The 24,515-nt window shown below is 42.1% G+C and overlaps 2 protein-coding genes across 6 annotated transcripts in view; one reads left to right on the top strand and one right to left on the bottom strand.

The window, feature by feature from the left end:
• The first annotated feature begins 2,251 nt into the window (after window positions 1-2,251).
• Window positions 2,252-12,073, top strand: PTGER4 (prostaglandin E receptor 4). 2 transcript variants are annotated; one of them, XM_085530143.1, is made up of 3 exons: window positions 2,252-2,445; window positions 2,698-3,619; window positions 9,882-12,073. In XM_085530143.1, exons 2-3 carry the CDS (start codon window positions 2,789-2,791, stop codon window positions 10,476-10,478), a joined length of 1,428 nt encoding a protein of 475 aa, XP_085386269.1. In that variant the 5' UTR covers window positions 2,252-2,445; window positions 2,698-2,788; the 3' UTR covers window positions 10,479-12,073. The 2 variants fall into 2 exon arrangements, with proteins under 2 accessions (XP_085386269.1, XP_085386267.1); XM_085530141.1 differs by having other exon boundaries at window positions 2,292-2,445; window positions 2,698-3,694.
• A 2,186-nt stretch (window positions 12,074-14,259) lies between these two features.
• Window positions 14,260-24,515, bottom strand: part of TTC33 (tetratricopeptide repeat domain 33) — a 36,381-nt gene continuing 26,125 nt past the window's right edge. For 3 of the 4 annotated variants that reach the window (XM_085530144.1, XM_015848494.3, XM_085530146.1), the window contains exons 4-5: window positions 23,190-23,321; window positions 14,260-17,080 (exon numbers count right to left, since the gene is read on the bottom strand). In XM_085530144.1, coding sequence (XP_085386270.1) covers window positions 16,730-17,080; window positions 23,190-23,321 — 483 coding nt within the window. In that variant the 3' untranslated portion in view covers window positions 14,260-16,729. Of the gene's footprint in view, window positions 17,081-17,333; window positions 18,837-23,189; window positions 23,322-24,515 lie in introns of those variants that run through there. The other variant, XM_085530145.1, reaches the window with a different exon arrangement.

The raw sequence follows: 24,515 nt of genomic DNA, 5'->3' as shown, positions 1-24,515 counted from the left end.
TGGTGAAAACACACTTCTGTTGGAGCTCTTAGGAGCTCCCCTGGGAAAGAAGGCACCAACATGCAAGCCTCCGTGAGCATTCTGATGTCAAAACTACACACATCTCCATGTGCTAGAGATCTCTGTGTAGGTTATTTGTCTGTGGTTTGACGCTTCTGAGCAATGTAGGTGAGGTTTTGGTACCATCAGCTGGCAAAAGAGCTTTAAGAAGGCTGTCATGTGGCAGCTGAGACATGCTGAATAATTACGAGCCTCCTAGAACACTGCAGAAAAGAAAAAGCCAAGTACACTAATTTAAATCTCTTCCACCAAGCTAGAAATCTAAACCATAACTTATTAAACAGCTCAACAAAACAAGGCAGAGTAGTTCAGAATCATTAATTCAAAGGGAAACTCCTAAAACTTACTGCACATTTCTAGAAACTTGATAAATTTTACACAGCGGGTAGATACAGTTAAGGTCACACACAGTCTGTCCCACAACACTGCGACCGGTTTCTACCACTTCCTAAAAAACTATATTTCAAAAACCTGCTCTTGCTATTCTTGCACTCAGAAGTACATTTCTGTTGTTTCTTCACTGTTTTTCCTGATTTACCTGTGTTTTTAATCAGCTCTTTAGACATATTCACTGTAAGGCAGACCTGGTAGAAGGAAAAAAGGCATTGGTTCCTTCATATACACACTTCAACACCCTTTACTTCTGTAAGAGGAAACTTCTGTAGACACACACACACACACACACACACACACAGTCTGTACTAAAGCATTAACATAATGTACAAGGTTTGGTCTGCAGGTAAGCAAAAAGTCAAAGGAAAAGCTGCAACACAGAAACACAAATGATTTCCTCTGCCCTTAGTCATTAAAAACCTTTGCACACTTTCAGGGGAGCTGGGCGATTCCTCTCCCATACTTCTGCACTCATGTGAACAGCCTATTTGTTGTTTTAATACCTCTCTTCCTAAGAAGTAACTTTATTTCCAAAGCAGCAAGATAACCAATACAACAAAACTGAATGACGAGATCATAAAAATTGCTTTTCTTCTTCGTGTCTGTTCACACAACACTGAAAGCTGGCATTGTTCACCCTCTTCCCTTCAACAGGCAGTCTCACATATTTTGCCATCAATAAGTTACAACACCATCACTGTCATAGGTCTAAAAAGAAAAGGGAGGTGGAGGATAGTGAAGACAGAAATGGATGAGGCATTTATAACACATTTTGCCTGTGCATCAGATAAGAGGTTCTTATAAGGATATAAATTTCATGCTTCAGGGTACAGGTTTTGTATCCTCTGCAGCAGCTGATACCATCTAGTGTAAGGGAAAGGACACACGGCCAGGCAAGCCCAGGTGTCAGATGCGGTGTAACGCTCTGATGACCAGGTTCTGGACCTGACGCCACAGCATCCTCCTTCAGAGGAGCCCCGTGCAGTTATGTGCCTGCTGCAGAGCAAGCTTTTTGTTGACAATTCTGCTCCAGGAACTCAGCAAACAGCACTCCTTGCGTGAATGTCACCAGACAGGCGTCAGATGAAACAGTTTTTGTTCCTCTGTCAGCCCGGCTGGAGGATGAACGATCACAGGGAAGCTTTGTTAGACAGTATAACGCTATTGGCAAGTGCGCAGGTGATCTTCTCACGGTCAAGCTAACAGAAATGCTTGACACAAACGTACAAGCAGGTCCCCAGAACACACACACACCCTGCTGCGTTCAATAACGCAATTAACACAGCTCTGAAGCCAGCTGTAAGCAACACATCGACGGCAGGCTGCGAGGAGAGGCGATGGCTGGCAGCAGGAGATACCAGGCGCACCGCTCTGACGCAAGAGCGTCTCCTGATCGTTCGCTCTGCGGTTCAGCCCGGCTCTACCTGCGCTTATCGCTTCGGTAACTTGCCCAAATTCCAGCCCCGTGGCTGCGGCTCGCGGGACACAGCCGGGACACGGCTTGCCTCAACGGGACCGTGCGAAAAGCCCTCGCTGCCACCGCCTGCGAGCAAGGCGAGGGCTGGCGGCAGCCGCTCAGCCGCAGGGATACAGGCAGGTGCTCCCCGTCCCTCCCGCTCCCCACGGCCCCCACTGCCGCCCGCTCCCCCCCACGCCCCGCCTCGCCCCACCGCCATCCCCGGGCGGAGGTGCCGGTGCCCGGCCCCGCGCAACCTGCCCTCCGCGGCGCGGCCAATGGGGCGAGAGGGCGGGGAGGAGCGGCGCCGACTGCCCCGGCCGCCTCCGCCCTCCGCGGCGAAACTCGGCGGGAGCGCCGCGGGGAGTGAGACGGCACCGCGCCCCGCAACGCAGCGCAGCGCAGCGCCGACGGGAAGGAGGGAGAGAGGGAGGGGTTGAGCGGCGCCCACCGCGCTCCGGACCTGCCCGCACCGCCCCCCGACGGCACTTGGAGCCGCCCCGTCCCGCGGCCGCGCTGAGCGCTCCGCGGCGTCGGTGAGACACGGACGGGAGCCGCGCTCCGCTCCGCCCGGCACCGCGCTCGGGCCGGCCCCGCTGCCCGCTGCCCCGGGCCCCTTCGGCGCGGCGTGGGGAGAAGCGGATGCAGCGCTCGGCTGTCCCGGCGCTTCTCGTCGGCTCCTCTCCTAGACTTTTTTTTTTTTTTTTTTTTTTTTAAACTTTTTTAACTGAATCAGACGAGTTTCTTTTCCTTTTCCTCATTCGATTTCTTTAATTTTTTATTTTCAGACCAGGCTGCCCCCTTCCCGGTTCTGCTCTTGCTCCCTCTTTTTGGACCCACCTCGCCTCCCCCACCACCCCCCAGTAGCACGCGGGCACCATGTCCTTGTACCCCAGTATGATTCCACCTGCCAATGGCTCTGCCAATGGGACTGCCAGCGCGGCCGAGAGCGGCAAGCCTGCCACCATCCCCACCGTCATGTTCATCTTTGGCGTGGTGGGCAACCTCATCGCTATTGTGGTGCTCTGCAAATCCAGGAAGGAGCAGAAGGAGACCACCTTCTACACGCTGGTGTGTGGGCTGGCAGTCACTGACCTGCTGGGGACCTGCCTGGTGAGTCCGGTCACTATCGCCACTTACCTGCAGAATCGCTGGCCAGGAGGACCGGCGCTGTGTGAGTACAGCTCCTTCATCCTCCTCTTCTTTGGACTCTCTGGCCTCAGCATTATCTGTGCCATGTCTATAGAAAGGTACCTGGCCATCAACCATGCCTATTTCTACAACCATTACGTAGATAAGAAGCTGGCAGGGCTCACGCTCTTTGCTATCTATGCTTCCAACGTGCTGTTCTGTGCCCTCCCCAGCATGGGGCTCGGCAGATCAACCTTGCAGTACCCTTACACCTGGTGTTTCATAGACTGGCGAACAAAGAAGGCCACTCACGCAGCATACTCATACATGTATGCTGGCTTCAGCTCCTTCCTGATCATGGTTACGGTGATCTGCAACATCCTGGTCTGCGTGGCCCTCATTCGCATGCACCGCCAGTTCATGCGGCGCACATCGCTGGGGACAGACACCACCTCCAGCCGCTTATCTGACTTTCGCAGACGCCGGAGCTTCCGTCGGATGGCTGGAGCAGAGATCCAGATGGTTATTCTGCTCATTGCCACTTCCCTGGTAGTGCTCATCTGCTCCATTCCTCTGGTGGTGAGTAACATTGTGCAACCCTACTTCTTTCCATCGTGCACGTTGCTGAGTCTTTTATCCTCCTCTTCTGTGCCTGTAAGTCAGAGTCATGTTTAGATGCTGCTGCAAGCTCTTAGCCTAATATCAGTACAGTTAGCACGCATGCATGTTGTTAGAAAGTTGTACTGGTTTATATTTACAAGAGAAGAACCCACATTTATACCAAGCCCTAGACTCCTTTGATTGGCTGAAATGCAACGCCAAAAATTCTTAACAAACTTTCCACTGTTTAACTGGAATCAACACAGTGAAAATTTCACTGAGAGCCGAGGGCACTTGAAAGTTCACTTCCAAAATTAATTTGTGATGAGTGAGGTTTGGAGCTGGCTTGCTCTTCTGGATGCCTTTTGTGTTTCTAAAATATGTGCTGTTGCTGAAGGGTACAGCAGCCCTCAGTATGCGGAAGGAGGTGAGCATTCTGTTCACATGGCATCCAGCAAGGTGCAGAACGCTTCACACCCAAGCCCAGAGCTGAGCTCCCCATCCCAAAGGACCCACTGGGGAAGATCCCACACTGTTTCACTCCTCCAGCAGCTCAGGAAGGCTGGAAGCAGCAGTGCCACTTGTTGCTGTCATTTTCAGTTGAGTGAGATCTGGAGGAACCTGGCCCATATGAAGCTGGAGAAATACCAGAGTGCCAGACAACATTACCACTAACCGTTTGCTAATTTTCTGCAACAGCTGGTACAATTACTGCCATTGACTTGAACCTGCGGCTCCTACTTTCTTCTGTTCCTCCACCTTATCTCCAAGGAAGACAAAAGAAAATGCACCAGCTTGAGGCTTAGTTCTGGGTGCCACCCACCGTAATACAGCTTGGCGAACTTTTTTCCCCTCCTGGCTTAGAGATGTTAAACAAACAGTTGGCTTGCTGTTCTCACCACCTTCCAAAACACAGTTTAGGGAGCCAAGGAGTTGTTGTTAGACATAAAGCGGTGTTGGAAGATGGATTGCTTTGAGGGAGTTTGGTGTAGGTAGGAGCTATTCCACGGTCTCTGTGTCACAGAGGGTTTGCAGTGTGGAGTGGCCATCAGGGGATGCGAAACAGCCATGCCACAGCGTAGTAAGGAAGTTCAGAGAAATACATCTGCAGAGTACTTGGAGAGGTCAGCGAGTCCATCCCCCTATTCAGAGGAAGGTGTTGTTGTAGGGGTCAGGCCAGTTTTGCCACATTACTGAGATAAACAGGAGCCAGTGGAGTGTGGCTGTGCTGGAGCACCAGCAGCTGTCGCCCAGCACTGTCTCCCCTCCTGCAGCGCTGTCATTGCGTGTCACGCTGTGGCATAGCTGAGTGCTTTGCCGTCTGTTTGCTGCTTGTCATCTAAAGGAAATGGAAACGTGCTGCTGAAGCTGTGTGCGGGCTGCCTGCGAGGCACGCGTGTGCTCGATGGAGGAACCACGCGCAGCCTGTTACGCAGTACAGCAGCAGAAACCTCATGGGTGAGCTGACTTGCAACACTGGGGGTATCGGGTCATGAGGTGCCAAGCACCAGCAGTAGGGCTTTAGGAAAAAGACAAAGCTTTATCCCTCGAGGGAGCAGCTGGAGAAAGGCTGAGGATGCATAATGAAACGTTCTTATACCTTAGGAGCTGGAAATCTTACAGAACGTACAAAAAGACAAAAATAAAAGGAAAAAAGGAAAAACAGGGAGGGGCTACCAGAAAGGAAACTAGATTGTTGACAGTTCAAATTAATGATCCTGGGTGGGGCAAGAGATTTATTATTTAAACAGTGGCTGCTGAAAACCTTGCATTCAGCAGAGTGTATGTGAAGGTGCAGGTGACAAAGTTCTGCGCTCTCTCAGACCTTGATTCTGCTGCTTACAAAGGCACGGCGTTGCCTTGAGTGTTCACATGCAGATTTTCTCAGCTGAAGCAGCAGACTTCTGCGTGTCAGATGAAGTAAAAGAATGTTATTTTGCTGTTTCCATATTTCACTCTGATGTGTGTGATGAGGAAAATGAAAAAGGAAGTTTTGTTTTACAGCACTTGCAGATGCATCATTACAGAGTCCGGTCTGGTTAGCTTGCTCCATTATAAGGGTAACTTTTGTCAGCCTCCTGCTGTGGGAATAAGCCACAGCTGTTTATGCTCTGTTATGCTACAATGATGCCCCTGGAGCCATTCAGGGCCAGGCTGGACGGGGCTCCAAGCAACGTGATGGAACTGTAGGTGCCCCTGTTCACTGCAGAGCAGTTGGACCACACAGCCTTTATGGGTCTCTTCCAGACCGGATGATTCTATGATTTCATGTACTGCTGAGTAGTGTGTAAGCCCTCTGCTTATACTCAGGGGTTAAGCATTCCAAGATAAACTCTGAGCAGTGACACCTTCATGTTATAAATCCTCAGAGAAAGCCATCGGCAGAGACAGGAAAATCACTAACTTATATACGTTCGTTTTTATGACTCAGAGGAGTTCCCTGGAGTTATGGGGGGAGCCCACACCGCAGAGGAGACTGCCAGGCTCGTTTGTCGTGCAGAGCCTGGCAGACACGGCAGCATGCGAGCAGTAAGGTGGTGGTAGCATGATTCAGATGCACAAAGCCGGCTCAGAGGGTGCTCTGTGACTGAGGTTTTCTGACGGGCTGATTTCCTACTGATGATTTCAGCTGAATAAACTATCTCTGAAGTCAGAGCAGAGCAAGTCCTGAACGAGGGACAAACTAACATTTTAGAGTGAATGTTTTCACAATACAATAAACTGGGAGACAGAGGGAGCCCAGCAAGCTGTATTTATCAGAGTTTAACCCCCCAAAAAAATCACACTTTAAAATATTAAATAGCCCTGAACTACTAAGAAAAAAGGTTTGTCTTGATTTTAAAAGTGTTTAAAGAGCAGCGAGCTGAGTCACAGGGAACAGTTGTTCTCAGTAATGACGCTGCAGCACTCAGCTTACAAATAGGGTTGTTCAGCATTTTAATGATTTATTCATAAAATCAGCAAAATCTTACAATGACACGTGTCGTAGCAAAGTTATTAGGGATTGTGCAAAACACTGAATGACCATAAAAATGAAGGTGAATCAGATTTATCAAGGGAAAAAGAGCAAAAAAAAAGAAAACTGTGAGCTCTCATAAGCTTTTGATACAACCTGCAGTGTTTTCAATGTGCAGAATGTGGTTGGAAAGCCTTGATAGGAGTTTAGGAGTGAAACTGGGGAGCATTGCATCAGTTGTGCACTGCCTTTTGCCTGCACTTCACTCTGGTCTTATTTTCATCATTTACAAATGTGTGAGATTTTAGAATTTAGGATTGGGTATAATTAGAATTAGTGAATGAGGCACGCGAGGTGGTACTTTAACAACAATACAGTAGAAATTGCTTCCCAGCCCTTAAGAATTACTTTCAAGAGGATGTAGGCTGGTAGTACAGTTCACTCCAGCAGTCCCTCTTAGGTTTACAAATAGGTTTACAGTCAGGATTCTCTTAGGTTTACAAATACGTGATCTTTTTCTTATCCTGATCTCTATATGCTGTTGAGTTGTGCTGAAAGTGAAAATAAAATGCTGTGCTTCAGGATGGATGTGTGGGCCATCCCCTACAGCAGACACTAAGCCCTCAAAGGCAAAGGGTGCTGGCTCCTGGAGATGAAAAACTTATTTCCTCCTTTGTAGCATTTCAGATTTATCCTATCGGCATGTGGAACATTTTATGAGGGAAGATTATTGCTCCAATTACTCTGTGACAGTAACTATACAAATTGCTTTATAGCACTTCAAAGGAATAGAAATCATGATTTGCATTCATATTCAGTAAAGAAGAAAAGCAACAAACCAGGCAGGGCTGCCATCCTGCCACTACCTGTTGCTTCAGCATAAATGCAACACACTGTGGAGCAAAGTGCTGCTTAACTTCTGTGAAGAAAGGTTGAGGGAGGGAGCCAGGCTTGTTCACCATGGAGAAGACAAGGTTCCAGGGTCACCTCACTGCAGCCTTCCTGCAGGGGTTGATTAACAGGAGGGAAAGCGACCTTTTACAAGGACAGGTAGTGACAAGGTGGAACAGTTTGGGTGAACTGGAGAATTAGGTTAGTTGTTAGGAGGAAATTCTTTACTCAGTGGGCAGGGAGGTGCTGGTGCTGCTGCCCAGAGAGCTGTGGTGCCCCATCACTGGGGGTGCCCAAGGCTGGGTTGGATGGGGCCTGGGCAGCCTGAGCTGGTGGGGGCAGCCAGCCCACGGCAGGGGCTGGAGCTGGGTGGTCCTTCAGGTCCTTTCCAAACCATTCTCTGATTCTATAATTAACAAAACTGCAAAGAAACCACAAATGCTTTCAAAACACGCTGGCTGAATTCTGTGGCTACAGGTATATTACATAAGCCTCAGTCTTTTGGAATATAAGTTGTTCTCACTTGCTTTTTTTTTTTGTGTGTGTGTGTGTGTGTGTGTGTGTGTGTGTGTTTTAAATTAGGATTTCAAACTGGAGAAACTGGAGAAATTCAAACATCAGACAATGTAACATAGTATTCTATTGCTTTACATAGTATTCTACTTTCTTTACATAGTATTCTACTTTTTGAGCACTTAAAATACAAGGCAATGTCCCTTATCATAATACGACCAGTCAGGGAAGACCTGTAGCCAACAGAGTGTACATCTCTTGCTACTAGTGTGGATGTTTCACGCTGCATGATGTGTCTTTTTAGCCACAATATCGGCACTTAAGAGACATTTGTCCCTGATCTCTACCAGGCAGAGAAAGGTGAATCGAGTGCCTCAGTTCCAGCTGGTGCTTATCAGAGGAACAATCCCACTATTAAATCACTGGCGTGTAACTGTAGCACTAAGTTAAAAGAAAAAAAAAAAAAAAAAAGAAATGAAAATCGTGCCTCTACAGCTGGTCTGTGCGCTGCCTTCAGAGCCTGCGTCTGGCTCCGAGGTGTGGCTGAGTTTATCGGGAAAAGCCCGGCCTGTCACAGCTGGCCACGAGTGCTCCCAGTTCCCGTGAGCTGCTGCTTTGCAGGTTCTCAGCCCGAAGCTCTGCGAGCAGAAATGGAGGCTCGGAACGAATCCCCGCCGCGGGTGCGGGGTTACCCTCGTGGCTGTGCCCGACAGGAGCGGCTCCTGCCCTGGGACAGCGCTGCCACCTGGCGGTGCGCTGCGGAACGGCTGCCCATGGAGGGCTGTCCCAACCTTGGGGATTCCATAGTTCTGTAAAGCAAAACCATAGAAATAGACATTGCTCTGTGTGTAGGAATACTCCTTGATGCCTGTCAGTTGTCTCTGTGGCTTAAAAGAGAGTAAGCTAGTTGTCAGACAGCCACCTGCAGTGCTGGGAGTGATTAGGAAGGATCACTATATTGCTCTATAAATCTATTACTTTCCCATGGAGGTTTTAGAACATCCGTAATTCTGCTACTAGATTTTCACTGTGTCACGTAAGAAGAGAATTAAGGGATTTAATTAAGGAGTTTGAAGAATACAGCATCTTCCGTTGTCATTTATTTTCAGTGGCTTTCCTAGGCCTACCTAAAATTCCAGACACAGCATAGGTCTTGCTATAAATGAGGAATAGTTCTTTGAGGCTTACACTCATATGATGTCGTGCTCCTTATGGACAGGGGAAACAATTGCTAATTAGAACCAAGTGCCAGCTCATGTAGGTAAGCAGCGCGCTCCAGTCCAGTGCTGGAATCATCTAATCATGTTGACGTATTAAAAATCTTCTACCCGAGGGACCTTTCCTTTTGTTACTTTATTTGTTTTTTTTCCCAAAACAAGCTGTAACAAGAAAGCCACTGAGGTTATACAACTTCAGTAAGGACAGGTGCCAGCCAGAAGTATTTCTAAACTAGGCAGTCAACAGCTCTGGGCTTGTTTCTGGGGAATAACATACCTGGACTATAACCTTAGTTTCAGTTTGTTTCCAAACATGCAATTATTAGACCTTTGCCAGAGGAAACACTCGGCCATGTCCCCTCAGTGGACTCTGATATCTCTTTGCAAATAGCATAAGACCAGAGAGATACGGTAAGAAGCAGGATATAGGTATAAATCTTTGTTCCTGGGTTATAACCATTACCAAGGAAGCTGTAAAATTTTTTTGCAGTTTTGAAAAAAAAAAAAAATCTCAGAGCTTTCAAACTCAGCTGTCTCACTTTGGCAGCCTCTTCTTTGGTACCTCACCGTTACAAATTGATCTCCATGCTTTGATATATCATATTTGATTTCCTCATACAGTTGTAAAATTTTGCCTTTATTTTCCCCCTTTCTCTTTCAATAGGTCCGTGTCTTTGTGAACCAGCTCTACCAGCCTGAACCAGTGAAAGATGTGAAGCAAAACCCTGACCTGCAAGCCATCCGCATTGCCTCCGTGAACCCCATTTTGGACCCATGGGTCTACATCCTCCTCCGCAAGACTGTGCTCAGCAAAGCCATCGAGAAGATCAAATGTCTCTTCTGCCAAATAGGAGGAGCTCGGAGGCAGCACTCGGGGAGCAATTTCAATTGTGTGGATGGTCGCAGGACCTCTTCTGCCATGTCAAGTCAGTCACCCTCTTTCATCTCCCGTGAGCTGCAGGAGATCAGCAGCACGTCCCAAACGCTGCTCTATCCCCCGGAGTTAAGTGAGAGCAGTGTTGGTGGTCGCGTGCTGCTTCCAGGCCCCAGTGCAAGTTTGGCTCAGTCTGACACTACATCCGTAAGGACACTGCACAGCTCAGAGACCTCGGATTCCTCACAGGGGCAGGACTCAGCAGAGAGCGTCCTCCTGGTGAATGAAATCGGGTCTGGTGGTGGGGCCAGCTCTACGTCCAAGGGCAGCCCCCTCCAAGTCACCTTCCCCACTGAGACACTGAATTTATCAGAGAAGTGTATATAACAACAAAAGGCATCAACCCTGGTGATCTTTCCTAGTACATTGGAAAACTGGTGCAATAGATAGGCATTCTACCTATTCAAGTGGAAAGGGGATCAACTATGCTCCAAAGGGCTATTTTTCTCTTGCCATGTGATGGGTACATTTCTTTTAGACTACTGAGGACTGTGTGGAACAGACACTGTGTTTTGTGCTGCCGTCAGAAGTTTTACAAGACGGGTCTCATCAGACTGGAATCACAAACGTGTCTTGTTCTGGGTCACAGGAGAGCTACTGGGCCTCTTGAAATAGAAAGATCCATCACTTTCTTTTCCTTTTTTTCCTTTCTTTCTTTCTTGATTTCTTTTGTTTTATTTTGTTTTCATTTCTTTCATTCACTTTCCAAATCTGGTAGAACTGTGTTTTCCTGTGGCTGCTCAGCTATCAAGAGTCTAAGGTTCTGGTACTAGAGCAGAATGTGAGGCAACTACTAGGAACTGGACGGAGCTACTCTGACAGCTGCCTGCAGTAGGATTTCAAAGTGTCTCACTAAAGCATGAAAATGTGAATTTTTACTGTTGTGTATATATCAGGTTTGAAAATATTTAAAAGTCTATTCTTCTCTGTGAGAAGGGTTCTTATTAATACCAGGTATATAGAAATGAATGCCAGCCTTCTCTTCCCCCAGTATTTCCTGCTGATAAGACATTCTTGGTTTAGATTTGTTGTCCGTGCTAGATTCATGGTTGATAAGATAATTGTTTAGCTGAGAATATGTAAACACTTTGAGTGAAATGGAAATGTATGTACTATTGAGAAAAAAAAGAAAACGTTATCTTCAGTTAAGAATATTCCTTTTCACTGTATGTACAAGACAGATTTTATTTATGTGCTGATAATGTTTCTGTGTATAAGCACATCTCCTTGCTGAGTACTTTGGCCCACGTCCTGCACACACTTTTAGGCACACACTTACCAATGCCCGTCAGAGTTGCCCATCTGCTGCCAGGGAGACTCATATGTAAAGATAAGGACATGTAGAAGTGCTTGAATATCAGGGCCTAAAACTTTCAACCCCTGGTTAATAGTCTTAATATTCACTTTAGTTAAAGCATCACTGATGTAATAAAGGTATTTTTTCATAACATTTATCATTTTACTTTAAATAGTAAATAGGATTTTATGACTCTGTAATCTGATATTCCACCAAGTAAACATACAAAACCATGGAAGCAGAATCTTCATTTAGAAGCGTAAGTTATATAGAACTAGCTCCTGGTCTTGCACCCATTGTACATTATTTGTTACTAAAGTTTTGATGGAAAAAAAGCATCACCAAAACCAGCTGTTAACCAGTGACAAAAGGACTTTTGGTGTTTTGTTTTGTGAGGTTAGATCTTGTTCCAGAAATATTGTTTACTAAAATAATTCTGTACAGATATTTGGGGATGTTTTGTCAAATACTAAGCATGTTATGCTGCTTAAAGTGTTCTTATGTGAAATGCTTTATTGTAATGAAAATCTTGAGCCTTATGTTGATGATACATTTAAGCAGTTGTATTGACCAAAATGATTTTGGAGATCACAATTAAATGGAAATGTTCTGCTTGAACTCAAAAGGTTGAGTCTGCCATTCAGTGCCAGCTCCCCACTTTAACAGGCCACCCTTCTTGAACACCTTGTGCTTAGTTTTCAGATGATAAAGTGCTGTGCATTACTGATGGAAAATAGTTTGTTCTGATAGACTTCTAAGCAATAGAGCACCAAAAGAGGCGTTCTAAATATCTTCCCTTTGCAAAAACAGAAAGTCTTCCTTCTCCCCACAGCACTGTTGGTTGATCGGTGCTGGACAGGACTCATAAGCCCACAACATCAGCACTAGTTGCCTTAGGAACGAATAAGAATCCCCAGTCAACCCACGTTAATGGAAAATGTCATTCAAAAGCATCTTATTCCAAAATCGTATCTTGGTGACTCTATCCTGTGAGTCCCACCACCCCCAGTCTCACACCTGTACTTCTAGCAGTCTGCTTCTAGCCACAAACTGCAGCTTCACCAAACCTTGTACTCCACTGCTGCACCTTTCCCCAGACTCCAGACCTAAACTCCATTTATGCCTCTGTCCTCTGGCCTGGTGTGAATAATCTACTCACAATAGGGTGAGAGCCAGCATTGGTAGTAAACTGATCATTGAATTTGTAAATTAATTTGAACCTGTGATCAGTAAGTTAGCATTACAGTTGGTCTCGGTTTAAGGTGCAGGATACAGTGCACTTAGGCTCCAAGCGTGGGCTGAAATTTCCTGTTACAAACCAAGCTTATACAACTCCACTGTCTGCAATACCAGTGCTACTTAATATATATCAATGCTATAAGTGTAGTGCCAAAGTCATAACCATTATCAATGTAACCCATTATTTTCAAATGGCACAATGACATCTTGATACAAAGTCTTCCACAAAGCTTTTCAGTCAATATTCTTCTGCAAAACTGCACATCTGATTTACATAAAGCAGATTTACTTTTCAAGCTACAACATAACAACAGACCTTTCCACTGCTAGGCCCTTGCTATAGACCTGTCAGCTTTATCAGACATGAGAAGAAAATGGAGCCAGAACTCCAAGCTTATTGAATCTCCATACAAAACTTACTCTCTGCCTGCAGTCTTTTGCATTTCATGTTTTTGCCTTCCATAACCTCTCTTAAAATCCAGCCCCTTATTGTATTATTAGATTCACTGTTACCTGATCAGTACTTTACCCTCTAAGATTGTTGGAAACTATTTGATCTTTCTCCATGTAATCCATGTGGCTTACTCAGAAAGTAATGAATGCTTCCTCTCAACACAATAACACTATTTGACAGGGCAAATTCTCAGACACAAAACACCACTTTTCAACACATTCGCCACTACTAGCCATGTATTTTCACCAGCCATGAGCAAGAGCCTGAACGCTGCACACGTTAAAACCTATTGTTTCACAGTTGCTGTGATGGCATTGCTGCTGCTGAAACCCACCACCTTCTGTCTCATTGTGCCAGCATCTGCTTACTGGGCTCCACCAACATTCAGCAAGCATCCATGAATGTCAATGGGTGCCATTTCTTTTTTCTGCATAGAGGAATTCAGTGGCACACCTCTGCTTTATATGCACTTCCACTTCATATGCCATTTTGCCACTCATCCACTCTGTTTCAGCATTTGAAACTGGACTACCAGTCAGCCACCCCTGCTGTCTTTTTTTGTAGTCAATGGAACTAATGAAGCACTTTGATTCAACTCTTCCAAAGATTTTTATCTAACATAAGGCATATGAATGGCTCTCTGAAGTTATGTATTTCTTTCCAGATATAAAATTTTCTGAGGGAAAAAATCAGATTTAAATCCTCAGCTGTGTGTACTTTGCTCTTCAACCACCTTGTTACATTTCGTCATTTTCATATGAGTCATATGCGAGACAAACATACAAAACTATTGAAGCCACAGACTGTGAGTGATGATTATGAACAATAAATTCCAGGTACTAAAGTAGCAGTACTTCGCTCTTTTGATAACAAAGGCTTTCTCCTTCAGATCACATGCTTTTTGATACTCCTGAGATCTCAAAACAGCTTACCACTACCTTTTATTGAACATTTTTCTTGAGGTTTGCTTTGGTATATTTTGGGTTGTTTTTTTTTTTAACAATGACTAGTTAACATGTCCAGCAGAGACAGAAGCAGCCAACTGATTATATGATTAACATCTTAACATGGTCAATGGTAACATTCTTGTTACTACCTAAAGAATAAACAGGCATCACTGCACAGCAGAGAAGTCATTATTTTATTCAAATAGACCCAGAAAATCTCGTACATGCAAAACATGGCATGCTGTACAAAAAAAGAGAGAGGCTGCAACATCAGCAGTGAAGCTTCCTCCCCAAGTGTAACACATTTACAATAACTTATCTGCTATTTGTTTCAAGATAATACTGACAATATAATAACTAGAATTTATAACCTATTAACACCAGAATAAAAAACACACCTAGTACTGGGAATGGGAACACCACCACCTCCAGCCCAATGCAACTGTCGAGCCTGATGGTATAGATGTGCACTGCCATGACTTTGACCAACTGCATTGAAGTCAACAGTAATTTTGCAAATCATTTCAGTGGAAGCAGAAACAGTGATAACAGTGACCTCTGCAAGGAAGAAGGGAGTCTTTCCCATATGAGTAAATACACAACACTGATACAATTATAAAAGGCAAATAAAGGAAAGATTTATTTGATTACAGCCAAACTACTTCAAAATGGAAAACAGAAAATGTCTTACAGTGTTTTTGCACACTTCCTTTTCCAATCAGAGGACGTCTCTTCTTTGAAGATAGTTGTCAAACTCTTCTAACACCTCCTATTGCTGAACAGATTGCATTATTTGTTACAAACAAACAAACAAAATCAAACCCAAGACAAAGCTTTACAACAGAGCCTTTCAAACAAGAATCAGATACGTATTGAACAAGCATTTAAGAATCCATTTCAGAACTGAATAAACAAAAATAGCGCATGGTGAAGCTTTACATCCTCATAATAGTCACTGTAGTCATACTTATTCTGGATATTTAAATGTGAAAAAATGCTCATTATTTGAGTGCATGCACATAGATCTAAAAAAAAATCCATGTATTTGGGAAAAAAAAAAAAAAAAAGCTTAGCCATGTAAGAACATGGAAATTAAGTCTTTTAAAGGGATAATTAATTTCTGCAAAAAAAAAAAACAAAAAAAAAACCCACAAAAAAACAGGAAAAAACCTTAACTGTCCTCTTAAGAATTAGCAATATTCAACTGAACTATGTTCTCAGTTGAGTGATGTGTCTACAACAAACATTCTACTGCAAAACTCACCATGCTTCTTGAGCAAAAATAATATTATTTTCTATGAAATGTTTTGGTTTTTTTTTTTAATAGGAATCAAGTATTAAAGATATAGAGATTTCAGAAGGTTTTGCTATTATTTTAAGTTTTTTTTGTTGCCGTTGTGTTTGGTTTTTTGTTTGTTTTGTTTTGTTGGGGTTTTTTTTCGCTTTCAAAATATTACAAAAGTTAAGTGGAAACATGTTCCCAACCCTGAAATTTTGAGAATTCTTCAGTAGGCTGTTATCCAGTTCAGCCTGGAGGCTATCATCTCTATCCTGTCTCTTCTGACAACAAAAAGAGGGTAGTCTTAGCAAAGAGCCACCAGAGAAACTGCCTGAATTTGTTTCTCTAGATGGTTCATACAAGTAACCAGTGACCATATTCCCCTAAACAAAGATGAAGACCAAGCAAGCACATCTCCTATGTTTCTCACAGTTGCGAATATACAGCACAGCATCTAAAATCCAAAAAGAATAAAAACGGAGACTCAGGCAATGCTGCCCTGAACAACCAGTTCACTGAGACTGTAATTTCATGGGCAGGTTGCAAGAACTGTAAAAAGAAAATTGATCCCCTTTATAAGATTAGCCTTACTTAGAAAGGAAAGGCTACATAAGATACAGCATCCTGCAGAAATATCTATTTCCAACTCCCAACGTTTTACTTGCAGTGGTAGTTGTAGTATAGTACTTAAGAAAAGACGAGTTTCAGTCTCAGCTGAATGTTCACTCTTCTAATGAAACATCTAATAACAATTAAGCATTCAAGTGCTTGTTTAGTATAGCACTGCGTTTCATCTAACGTATTTACCCATTCACCTTTGAAAGTAGCATGGAAGGTTTTACCAAGTTTGCCTGACTACAGATCAGATCTCTGGTCTATCACAGACACAACAAACACAACATAAAAGTCTATCTCTGCTTCACAGAAAAGTTTCCCATAGGAAAATTAATCCTAATGAAAATAGAAGCTTCTGATAACAGAGAACAGTTCACCACAGCTGGAAGATAACTAATGCTAACGATTAAGGACTGAAATACATATTTTGAAATCCCTTTTTCTTTTGCATTTTAAATAACAGTTCATTAATTAGTCAGCAAATGAAGACATTAACCTGTAAAATTACAAAATAAAGTAAAATCAATGTGAGAATGCAGGCAAGGATTTTAACATTACATTTCCTAAATAAAATCTTGGATTTCCTCTTGGAAAACAGCTCACGTCATTTTTTATATATTTTTTTCACTTTAAAAAAGAAAAATAATTTCAATCTTTTATTTCTGCAGGCTCCCCTACTGCTTAAAAAAACAAAACCCTGTGTGATAAATGACATTTGAAGCAGCATAGACAATCCACAGGGCTGCCCTATCGGGCTCTGATAAAAATGGATTCATCGGGAGTTGAAGTGCAATTCTCTTTCTCAGTAACAGTCTCTACTGTGCCTGAAGCGGACACAATCACAACAGTTTTAGCTTCTGAAAGAGCTTTCTCCTTCTCTGCAATGGCAGCACAGACTGCCACAATTTCATCACTTTCAAAGTCATAGTCTGGGATTGATGCTTGCGCAATCTCTTTTCCTTTGGCCTGTGATTGTTCTGCATCAGTCTTTGTTGCTTTTTGCTGTTCATGTAGTTTTCTCGCCCAAGAAAGGTCCTCCTTCCATACTTCAGGGTTCATTGGAAAGATGTGTAAGGATATCTGGAAACTTCGGATTGCCTGCAAACAGAATAAAGAAGAGGGATTGGAAAGTTTGATGCCCATGTTTTTCATCACAGAAATTTACAATCACAGAAATGTATCCCCAAAAAACGCTTCATGTAAGTGTCTGAAAACACCACCAGCATGAAAACACAACAGACCAGGTATTTGGCAACAAAAGTTCAGATAAGACTTTGCATGTCAAAAATGATACTGTAATTAAGTAGAAGCCAAAATTACTGCACTATTGTATTATTGTAAAAATCAGTACCTGTGGAGGAGACCTGCTGTTTTGCAGTTCCCACAATGGCATCGTTGCTGAAACCCACCACTCACCACCCCCTCTGTGCTCATATCCACAGTTTGATCTCCCTAAATGTTCACAAGTGTTAATGAATGTCAGTGGGTGTAATTTTTTCTGCATGGAGGAATTTAGTTCCACCCCTTTGCTTCATGTGCATTTCCATGTCAGATACCACTGTGTCAGGCTGTCCCCCTCTGCTGCCATCTGTCACAGAGCAACAACATGTAATGGGAAGGCTCAGCCTCTGCTGCCATACCACCAGCATCTGTCTCTGAAGGCTTGGGCCAATATAGTCAAATAGGAGGCGTTAATTTTGGATCAGTCCTCACATATTAACAGTGAAAACGTCAAGACTGACCTCACCAACTGTGATTTATACAAACACATAGGCATGTAAGTATATGAGCTATCAGTAAACACACTCAGTGCTCTTTTCTATTAAACACAAAATATAAACAAATACTATCTGCCTCTAAGCCTTCCAAGGAACAGGTCTCTTAATTAAAACCTTTCTATATGGTCATGCATATTAAACAACACTGAATACAGTAATAAAAATAAAAGATTAATATAAGGCAACATTTAATGAGCTGAAAAAGCTGTCATACAACAGAAAATGCTCATTTTTGTAAATCTATTACAAAAAGTGAATATCACTGTTTTTTGTTTCCTATTTCTCGACCCATTTATAATTATAATAATGACAAACTACTGCTGAAAGCAAATTATCTCATAGTAAAGCCATTCACATGGATGAGTTCAGGAAGTGCCACTTTCACATTCTGTGCTAATGGAGACTACACACAGCTCACACCTGACACCAAGGCTTACACTAGCTTTTTATTTTACACCTAACAAGAGTCCACCTGACCTATACTAAAAGTTGTCCAACAGTTGAGATGTTTATGGAACTGTAAGTAATCCTTCTCCATATCTACCAACATTTACAACTGGATTTTTTTTCCCCAACATTCAATACAGCATTTTATTTCAATTATAGTCTGTTCTACCTTGTGCTATTCAGTGACTACAACTCATTTTCACAGAAATCTCTATTATATTTAATGACACTGACCAAATGGAATCCAATCCTTTCAGATATTTTCATTCTAATTAGTTTATATAATTTAATCTGAATACCAAATGTCTTTATCTATTTCAACTTTAAACAGTCAGGCTGAATTTTTCTGTGCAGATTTCTGTTCCAACTGTTTATTCTTTTCAGTAGCAATCTTCTTATTGAAAATTATTTCCAGCAAAAATACCAGTTCTGCATTCAACAGCTGAACTCTTTATTATTTGCAGTTCTTAAGTTCATAAATCCATTTTGTTCAGAAGCATCCTTGCAAGACACTGGGGTAAACTCTCCGAAAGCAAATGCGATAGGCTGGCTTTACCTGAGAGATCTGTACAGTAAGCTCTGATGCACAGATAGGCACAATCCAGTTTGATCAAGGGAACAAAACAACCATCCCACCTGAGAACCTTACACATGTGACTCCTGTTCTACCCATCGATTCTGCTAAAAAGGACACGATCTCAAGCATGGAGGCAGATCTGCTGGAAATACAGCTGAAAGAGCATTTAAACTCACAGAAACTTGTCTGCTTTTCTGCAACCTGAAAATAAAAATCAGCTCTCAGTAGAAGGTACTTTCCTGCATTAAAAATACGCTATAACCCTGTATCACTGAGTAGTGCCTACTCTTGAGAAGGATTGTTAAAAGTGGTCGAAAATAATTCAACAGAACTCCTTTTCATCTGACAAAGTCTTTTATTTTCTGTCACGCTTTAGCTTAATGCCTCCCAAATCCTATACACTAGAACATGTACATGGCTGGCATGTAGTTCTGGTCAGCAGAACAAAAAATATGTCCCATGCTTTCTTTTTTTTTAATCTCCCTATAGAAATGTCTTTTATCAGAACCTGATGAAAATTGTATAATTTACTTTTTGTTTCACACTTCAGATGAAATTACAAGAAATTCTAGGCCAAAATTACAGATCAAATTGCTATTTTTTCAATTGCAGTGCTTCTTTTTAATTTCATTTGTGCACGTAAGGAGAGTCCTGACTATATTCATATATTAAAGTTAAATAGTCTATTAACGTGCTTAAATAACTACAAAAATAATCTATGCATTATGTTGTTAAAGGAGAACTATCACAGCAATGTGGTTAAGTATTTTAATTTCCTATTAGTCTGAAAAGAAACTGTGAGTTATTTGTCCACTCAGGAATTTGGCAGGAACACAACCAGGCACCAGTTTACAAATGCTATATATAAAATGAAATCTTGTGACTCTCTCTTAGATTAATAAATCCGTTCTGTTAAAAATGTGATAATTTAATAATTATAAATAATATAAATAATATATAATATTATATATTATGTTCTATAAATATAATAAATAATAAATTAGTCTTTGCATCACTTCCATTGCTGCGAAAAAACCCTGACACAGAAAAACGCATTCTCCAAAAATGAAAGAAACAAGCATGCACAATTGGTTTCCATTTTACACATTTCACAAAATCACCGGATCGCAGGGGTTGGAAAGGACCTCCAGAGAGCATCGAGTCCAACCCCCTGCCAAAGCAGGTTCCCTACACCATTTGCTCACTTAACTTCGCAGTTATCAGTACTCCAGATTTGAAAATGAGGACCTAGTCCACAACAAACTTACGCCACAGAATGATGAGGTTGGCAGGACCTCTGTGCCCAACTGGTCCAACCCTGCTCAAGCAGAGACACTGAGAGCAGAGTGCCCAGGGCCACATCCAGGTGGGTTTTGGAGATCTCCAACCTGGGAGACTCAGATGCTTTCAGCTGGTTATTTTTTTAATGCTGCTTTTGTTGTGGTCTTTTTATTCGTTCGCTTGATGGGTCATTTGTTCTTTTATTCGTGTTTTTATTTTCTATATGAAAGTAAGCTTTGGTTTCTCTCATGGAAAAAGTGTTCCAATGAAGATTATTTGTGTGACATCGTTACTTTAGAGTGTCATCAACAATACAGTAAAATTCACTCAAAAACAAACATTTACAATTACAGAAACAGTAAGCCCAACTACGAATTCGTTCAGTTTCTGTATTCACAGTGGCATTTAATGAGGTGTACTCCCACAGATCAGTTTCTAGAATGTAAGACAGGACATTGACATTCACTACATTCTGCTTGTTTGTAATTAATTCTTACTAGTGACCTGATTTACTAAATTCGGGAAAAAAGAGTGCATAACTTCTGTAGAAGTTAAATAAATTAGGACTAGTTTACCTCATTTAGTCTCTGTCACAAGTTCAGCCCCCCAGAAATCTTTCATTTGCAGTGACATTACACACAATATAGATTAGTTTGTTTGGAAGTTGTATTTTAGGCAGAGGAAACAAAATCAAAATGCAGTACATCTTTTCTTACAAAAAGTACATCACTCTCTGTGAATTAATACAAATATTTATGACAGACCATTTGGCAGGGTGCAGGCAGTGAGGAAATACACAGAGGAGTGGAGAAAGGGAGGCTTGAAACAATAAAGCAGTGGAGCTGCTCTTGAGAAGGGCAGAGTTTCCAAATCTCATACATTGCAAAAAGCACTGACGTTCATACTCTATTAGCACTTCTTTGTAAAAGCCTAGCACAGTGAAAGATGAGAATACCATGGTAACAAAAGGCTAATGGGAAGAGTATAATTACAATAGAAAATTTGTTCAAGAACACTCCACAAGTCCAATACTTACGAAATTATTTAACCTTGTAAGACTTCTCCACTATTTTCATGACTCCTTAAAGACTCCTTTGTTTGAAAACAGTGAGCATTATCTGAAGTTTAAAATAATTCCCAATACTATTCTTTGTATGAGGGAGCACTCTCACTAGGAGGCAATTCATTATGCGTTAAACACATCCAAAAGCAAATAGTGCCCCATGATAAAACCACGGGAGACCCCCACAGGAGGTTACCCAACACGAGGCTCCCTGCTCTGACAACAGAGACAACAGCACTTAGATAGTTGGCCCTCCTGTCAGACAAAACCTAGTTGATGAAACTTCACCTCACTGTCAATACAGTGGTAACTACAGGTGCACCTACATGGGTGATTTAGCTCAGATTCACAATGTGCTTTGATGCAAATCTCTGTTTTGGTTAGCACTGGGGAGTCAGACAAACCTTCTGGTTAAATTCCATGTTGCATTCCAAGAGAGCCCCTGAAGTTCTCCAAACAGAGCTAGTCTGTATTTAAACAAAATGAACACAGAGTGGATATTAAGTCCGCTGCTCTATTTACTGAAGATATCTGCTCTTGTTGGAGTGATGCAACTGGTTATTGCAGCTGAAGCTTTACATGGCCTGGTGTGCAGACCTGGTGGTATAACTAACATGGGTATATATCTGTAATTTTCATTGCTGTTATTGTAGATTTTTTTTTCTTTCTTTTTTTTTCTTCTTTTTTTTATAGAATAAGCAGCACCAGCTACCTGGGATTCTTGCAGGAAATAACTTCGAATTTCCTGAGACTAATGTATTTAAAATCTCAAACATAATTTACAGTGGCAATTCTAGGCACTGAAAAAAAAAGAGGATTTATAGATTGTTAATGCAGACATGACAGGCCATCTGCCCTTGCCTTCTACAACATAAAAGCAATGGAATGTCACCAGCTATTTGATATGATGCAGACAGGTATGGATTTATATTAAATATTCCATGTTTTGATACCGTGACAACAGAAGGGCAGAACACGACACACGTATCCACAACACTCAGCTTCTACCTTATGTTATTCTCATGTTTTGCTGTACTTTTCTTCTTGCTTTCTCTCTTTCAAATACTGTACCTTACTGCAGTTAAAACAATAAAATCACTCTCTCCATGACTTGTTAGGCTCACCCAAAAACATCCTAATTATATTTATGCTTGAAAAATTTCCAGTGCAAACACTGAAACTTTCCAGAAATACTCTAGTGACAATATTAATCATTTCTATAGCTGGCACTCAGATACACAAAACAAAATAAAGCCAGTATCTTTTTTTATCTGAGAGCCCACTACAGATTATTTTTCTAATTGATTTTTGTGAATGTATCTGGACTACAAAGCTCACTGTGTTTCCACACTTCAACATGCAGAAGGCTATTTAGAGCTGGATGACCTGCAGACTGCAGGATGCTTCCTTCTCTATCACTTAATGTGCCCAGTACAGCACCATGGTATACAGCTGGCGCTAAAGAAAAGATGTACGTCAGCTACTGTGAGCACCCCAGCCTTTTTATTCTCCTGTTAGCAAAAGAATCAATTTCATCTGCTGTATGGAGTCACGGAGTCATGGGGCTGTGTGGAAGTGCACATGTGATCTGCTGTATTTGAAGCAAGAAAACAGGAGCTAGGGAAAACAAGATGTCTTCTGGCAGCTGTGCATAAAACTAAGGATAGGTATCACCTGGGACTTCACAGTATTTTGAGCTTTAAAGCATGGTGAGCTGTGTTGTAGCAGTGCAGCATCTAGAATGTAGTATACACAGTTACATCATTGTAATTACTCTGCTGCATAAAACCACCACTTAAATACAGCATATAACACAAAAGCTTTGAGCTGGGCAGGTCTTACACAAGCCTAGCAGCAAAACCACACAGGAAACATTTGTGATAAACAACCAAGTAAAGGGGCATACTTGGTAACTAACAGCAAGCATCTTTTTCCTTGCCTGCTTTCAGGCTATTTAAGGCTATTCAGCTGCCCTGGTATTTATGTACTTTCACTCTCTGGCACACAATGCAGAGGATATAGACCACAATTTTAATGTGTCAATGTCATTTATTTTCCTACCAGCACTATCTCTCCTAATCCAAGCTGGGCACGTCCCAAAGTCTGCCAAGCATCCCAGGAACGTGGGTTCCTCTGAACAGCCATTTCTGCTGCATGCACTGCTGGGAACATTTCATGTAAAGACATCAGGACCTACAACAGAAAAATAAGAGGAATAAAAATAAGCAAACGGAAAACAGAATTAATTTTTCTAGGATTACTCAAGCAACCACCAATTTTCCTGTATTAAAGACAATTTCATCTCACCTATCTTTTCATAGTTTACAAGTCAGCTGCCTATAGCAATTATACTCACTCCGTAGCTCACAGAAAGAAAAAGGCATGCTACAGGATGATTCATCTTAACTGTTTCAGCAATTATCCTAGAAGTAGATTAATTGCTTTGGAAGGCATCCCCTCTCTCCCCCTGCAAATCCCACGCTCTGTAAAGGAGTATCAGAACTGTGGCATTACACCATGGGAAAACACTGAGAATTAAGCACAATGAACAAGCCAGTACTGTTGCAAAACTCCTGAGTTTTATTTTTTTCTTTTTAATAGAAAACTGAAATCTACCCAATAAAATTATAGTGTGCATTATAAAATCATGAAAAAAAAAAATATAGATATATGGTAATCTGAATGAAAACAAGAGTTAAACAACTGTACAAATGTTACACTTCAGAGACAGCTTGCTATTACTGAAGGATGCCTGACTTGGATATGAAGTCATCTACACAAAAAAAAATAAAACAGTCATTTCTGAACGTGGAAATCACTTTCACTCAGCACTACAATTTAGTGTGGGCCCGTTGCTATTCTATCCCTTGCACTCAATCTTCATAACTTAGCCTATAAATCATAGTTAACAACATGCAACAAGGCTCAAAGTTTTTCCAAGACCTCTGTTTTTCCAAGACCTCCATGAGACTGGCATGCTACCTTAAGACCAGCATCACTCTGAGATCATGATTTCAGACAGCCGCATGCTATGGTGACAGGTAACAGTGTAAGAAACAATGACAACTGCATTCCTACAGTACGATGAAACTGTTAACCACGCAAGTCAGACTCATGCGTGGCTAGCCACTTTTGTCCCAACTGGTCAACCCTCAAGCATGATAAATATCAGAACACAACAGCACAGCTGCTCAAGCATAGAACACATTTAGCCTTACCCTCCTACAGTATATTAAACAGACAAATATGAGTGTGGTATAAGGAGAATTCAAATTCAGGCATCTTGAATTAATATTAATTAAATTTAATTCACAAAACATTTGTACAGCATTAGGGTAGCTACAGTGAGATAGCCTTGTTGCAGAAAGTTAACTGTGCGTGAAAGAA

Source organism: Coturnix japonica, chromosome Z (assembly GCF_054131305.1).
Source record: "Coturnix japonica strain WE chromosome Z, WE-NBRP24, whole genome shotgun sequence".
In the NCBI taxonomy this organism is placed as follows: Eukaryota; Metazoa; Chordata; class Aves; order Galliformes; family Phasianidae; genus Coturnix; species Coturnix japonica.
This window is presented reverse-complemented; position numbering and strand designations above follow the sequence as displayed.

What these genes read in the sequence shown, in the direction of transcription:
- PTGER4 (XM_085530141.1), top strand. Translation starts at nt 2,789, where the DNA reads ATGTCCTTGTACCCCAGTATGATTCCACCTGCCAATGGCTCTGCCAAT. An exon ending in TATCCTCCTCTTCTGTGCCT is followed by an intron (nt 3,695 to 9,881) that starts GTAAGTCAGAGT and finishes CTCTTTCAATAG; the next exon opens with GTCCGTGTCTTTGTGAACCA.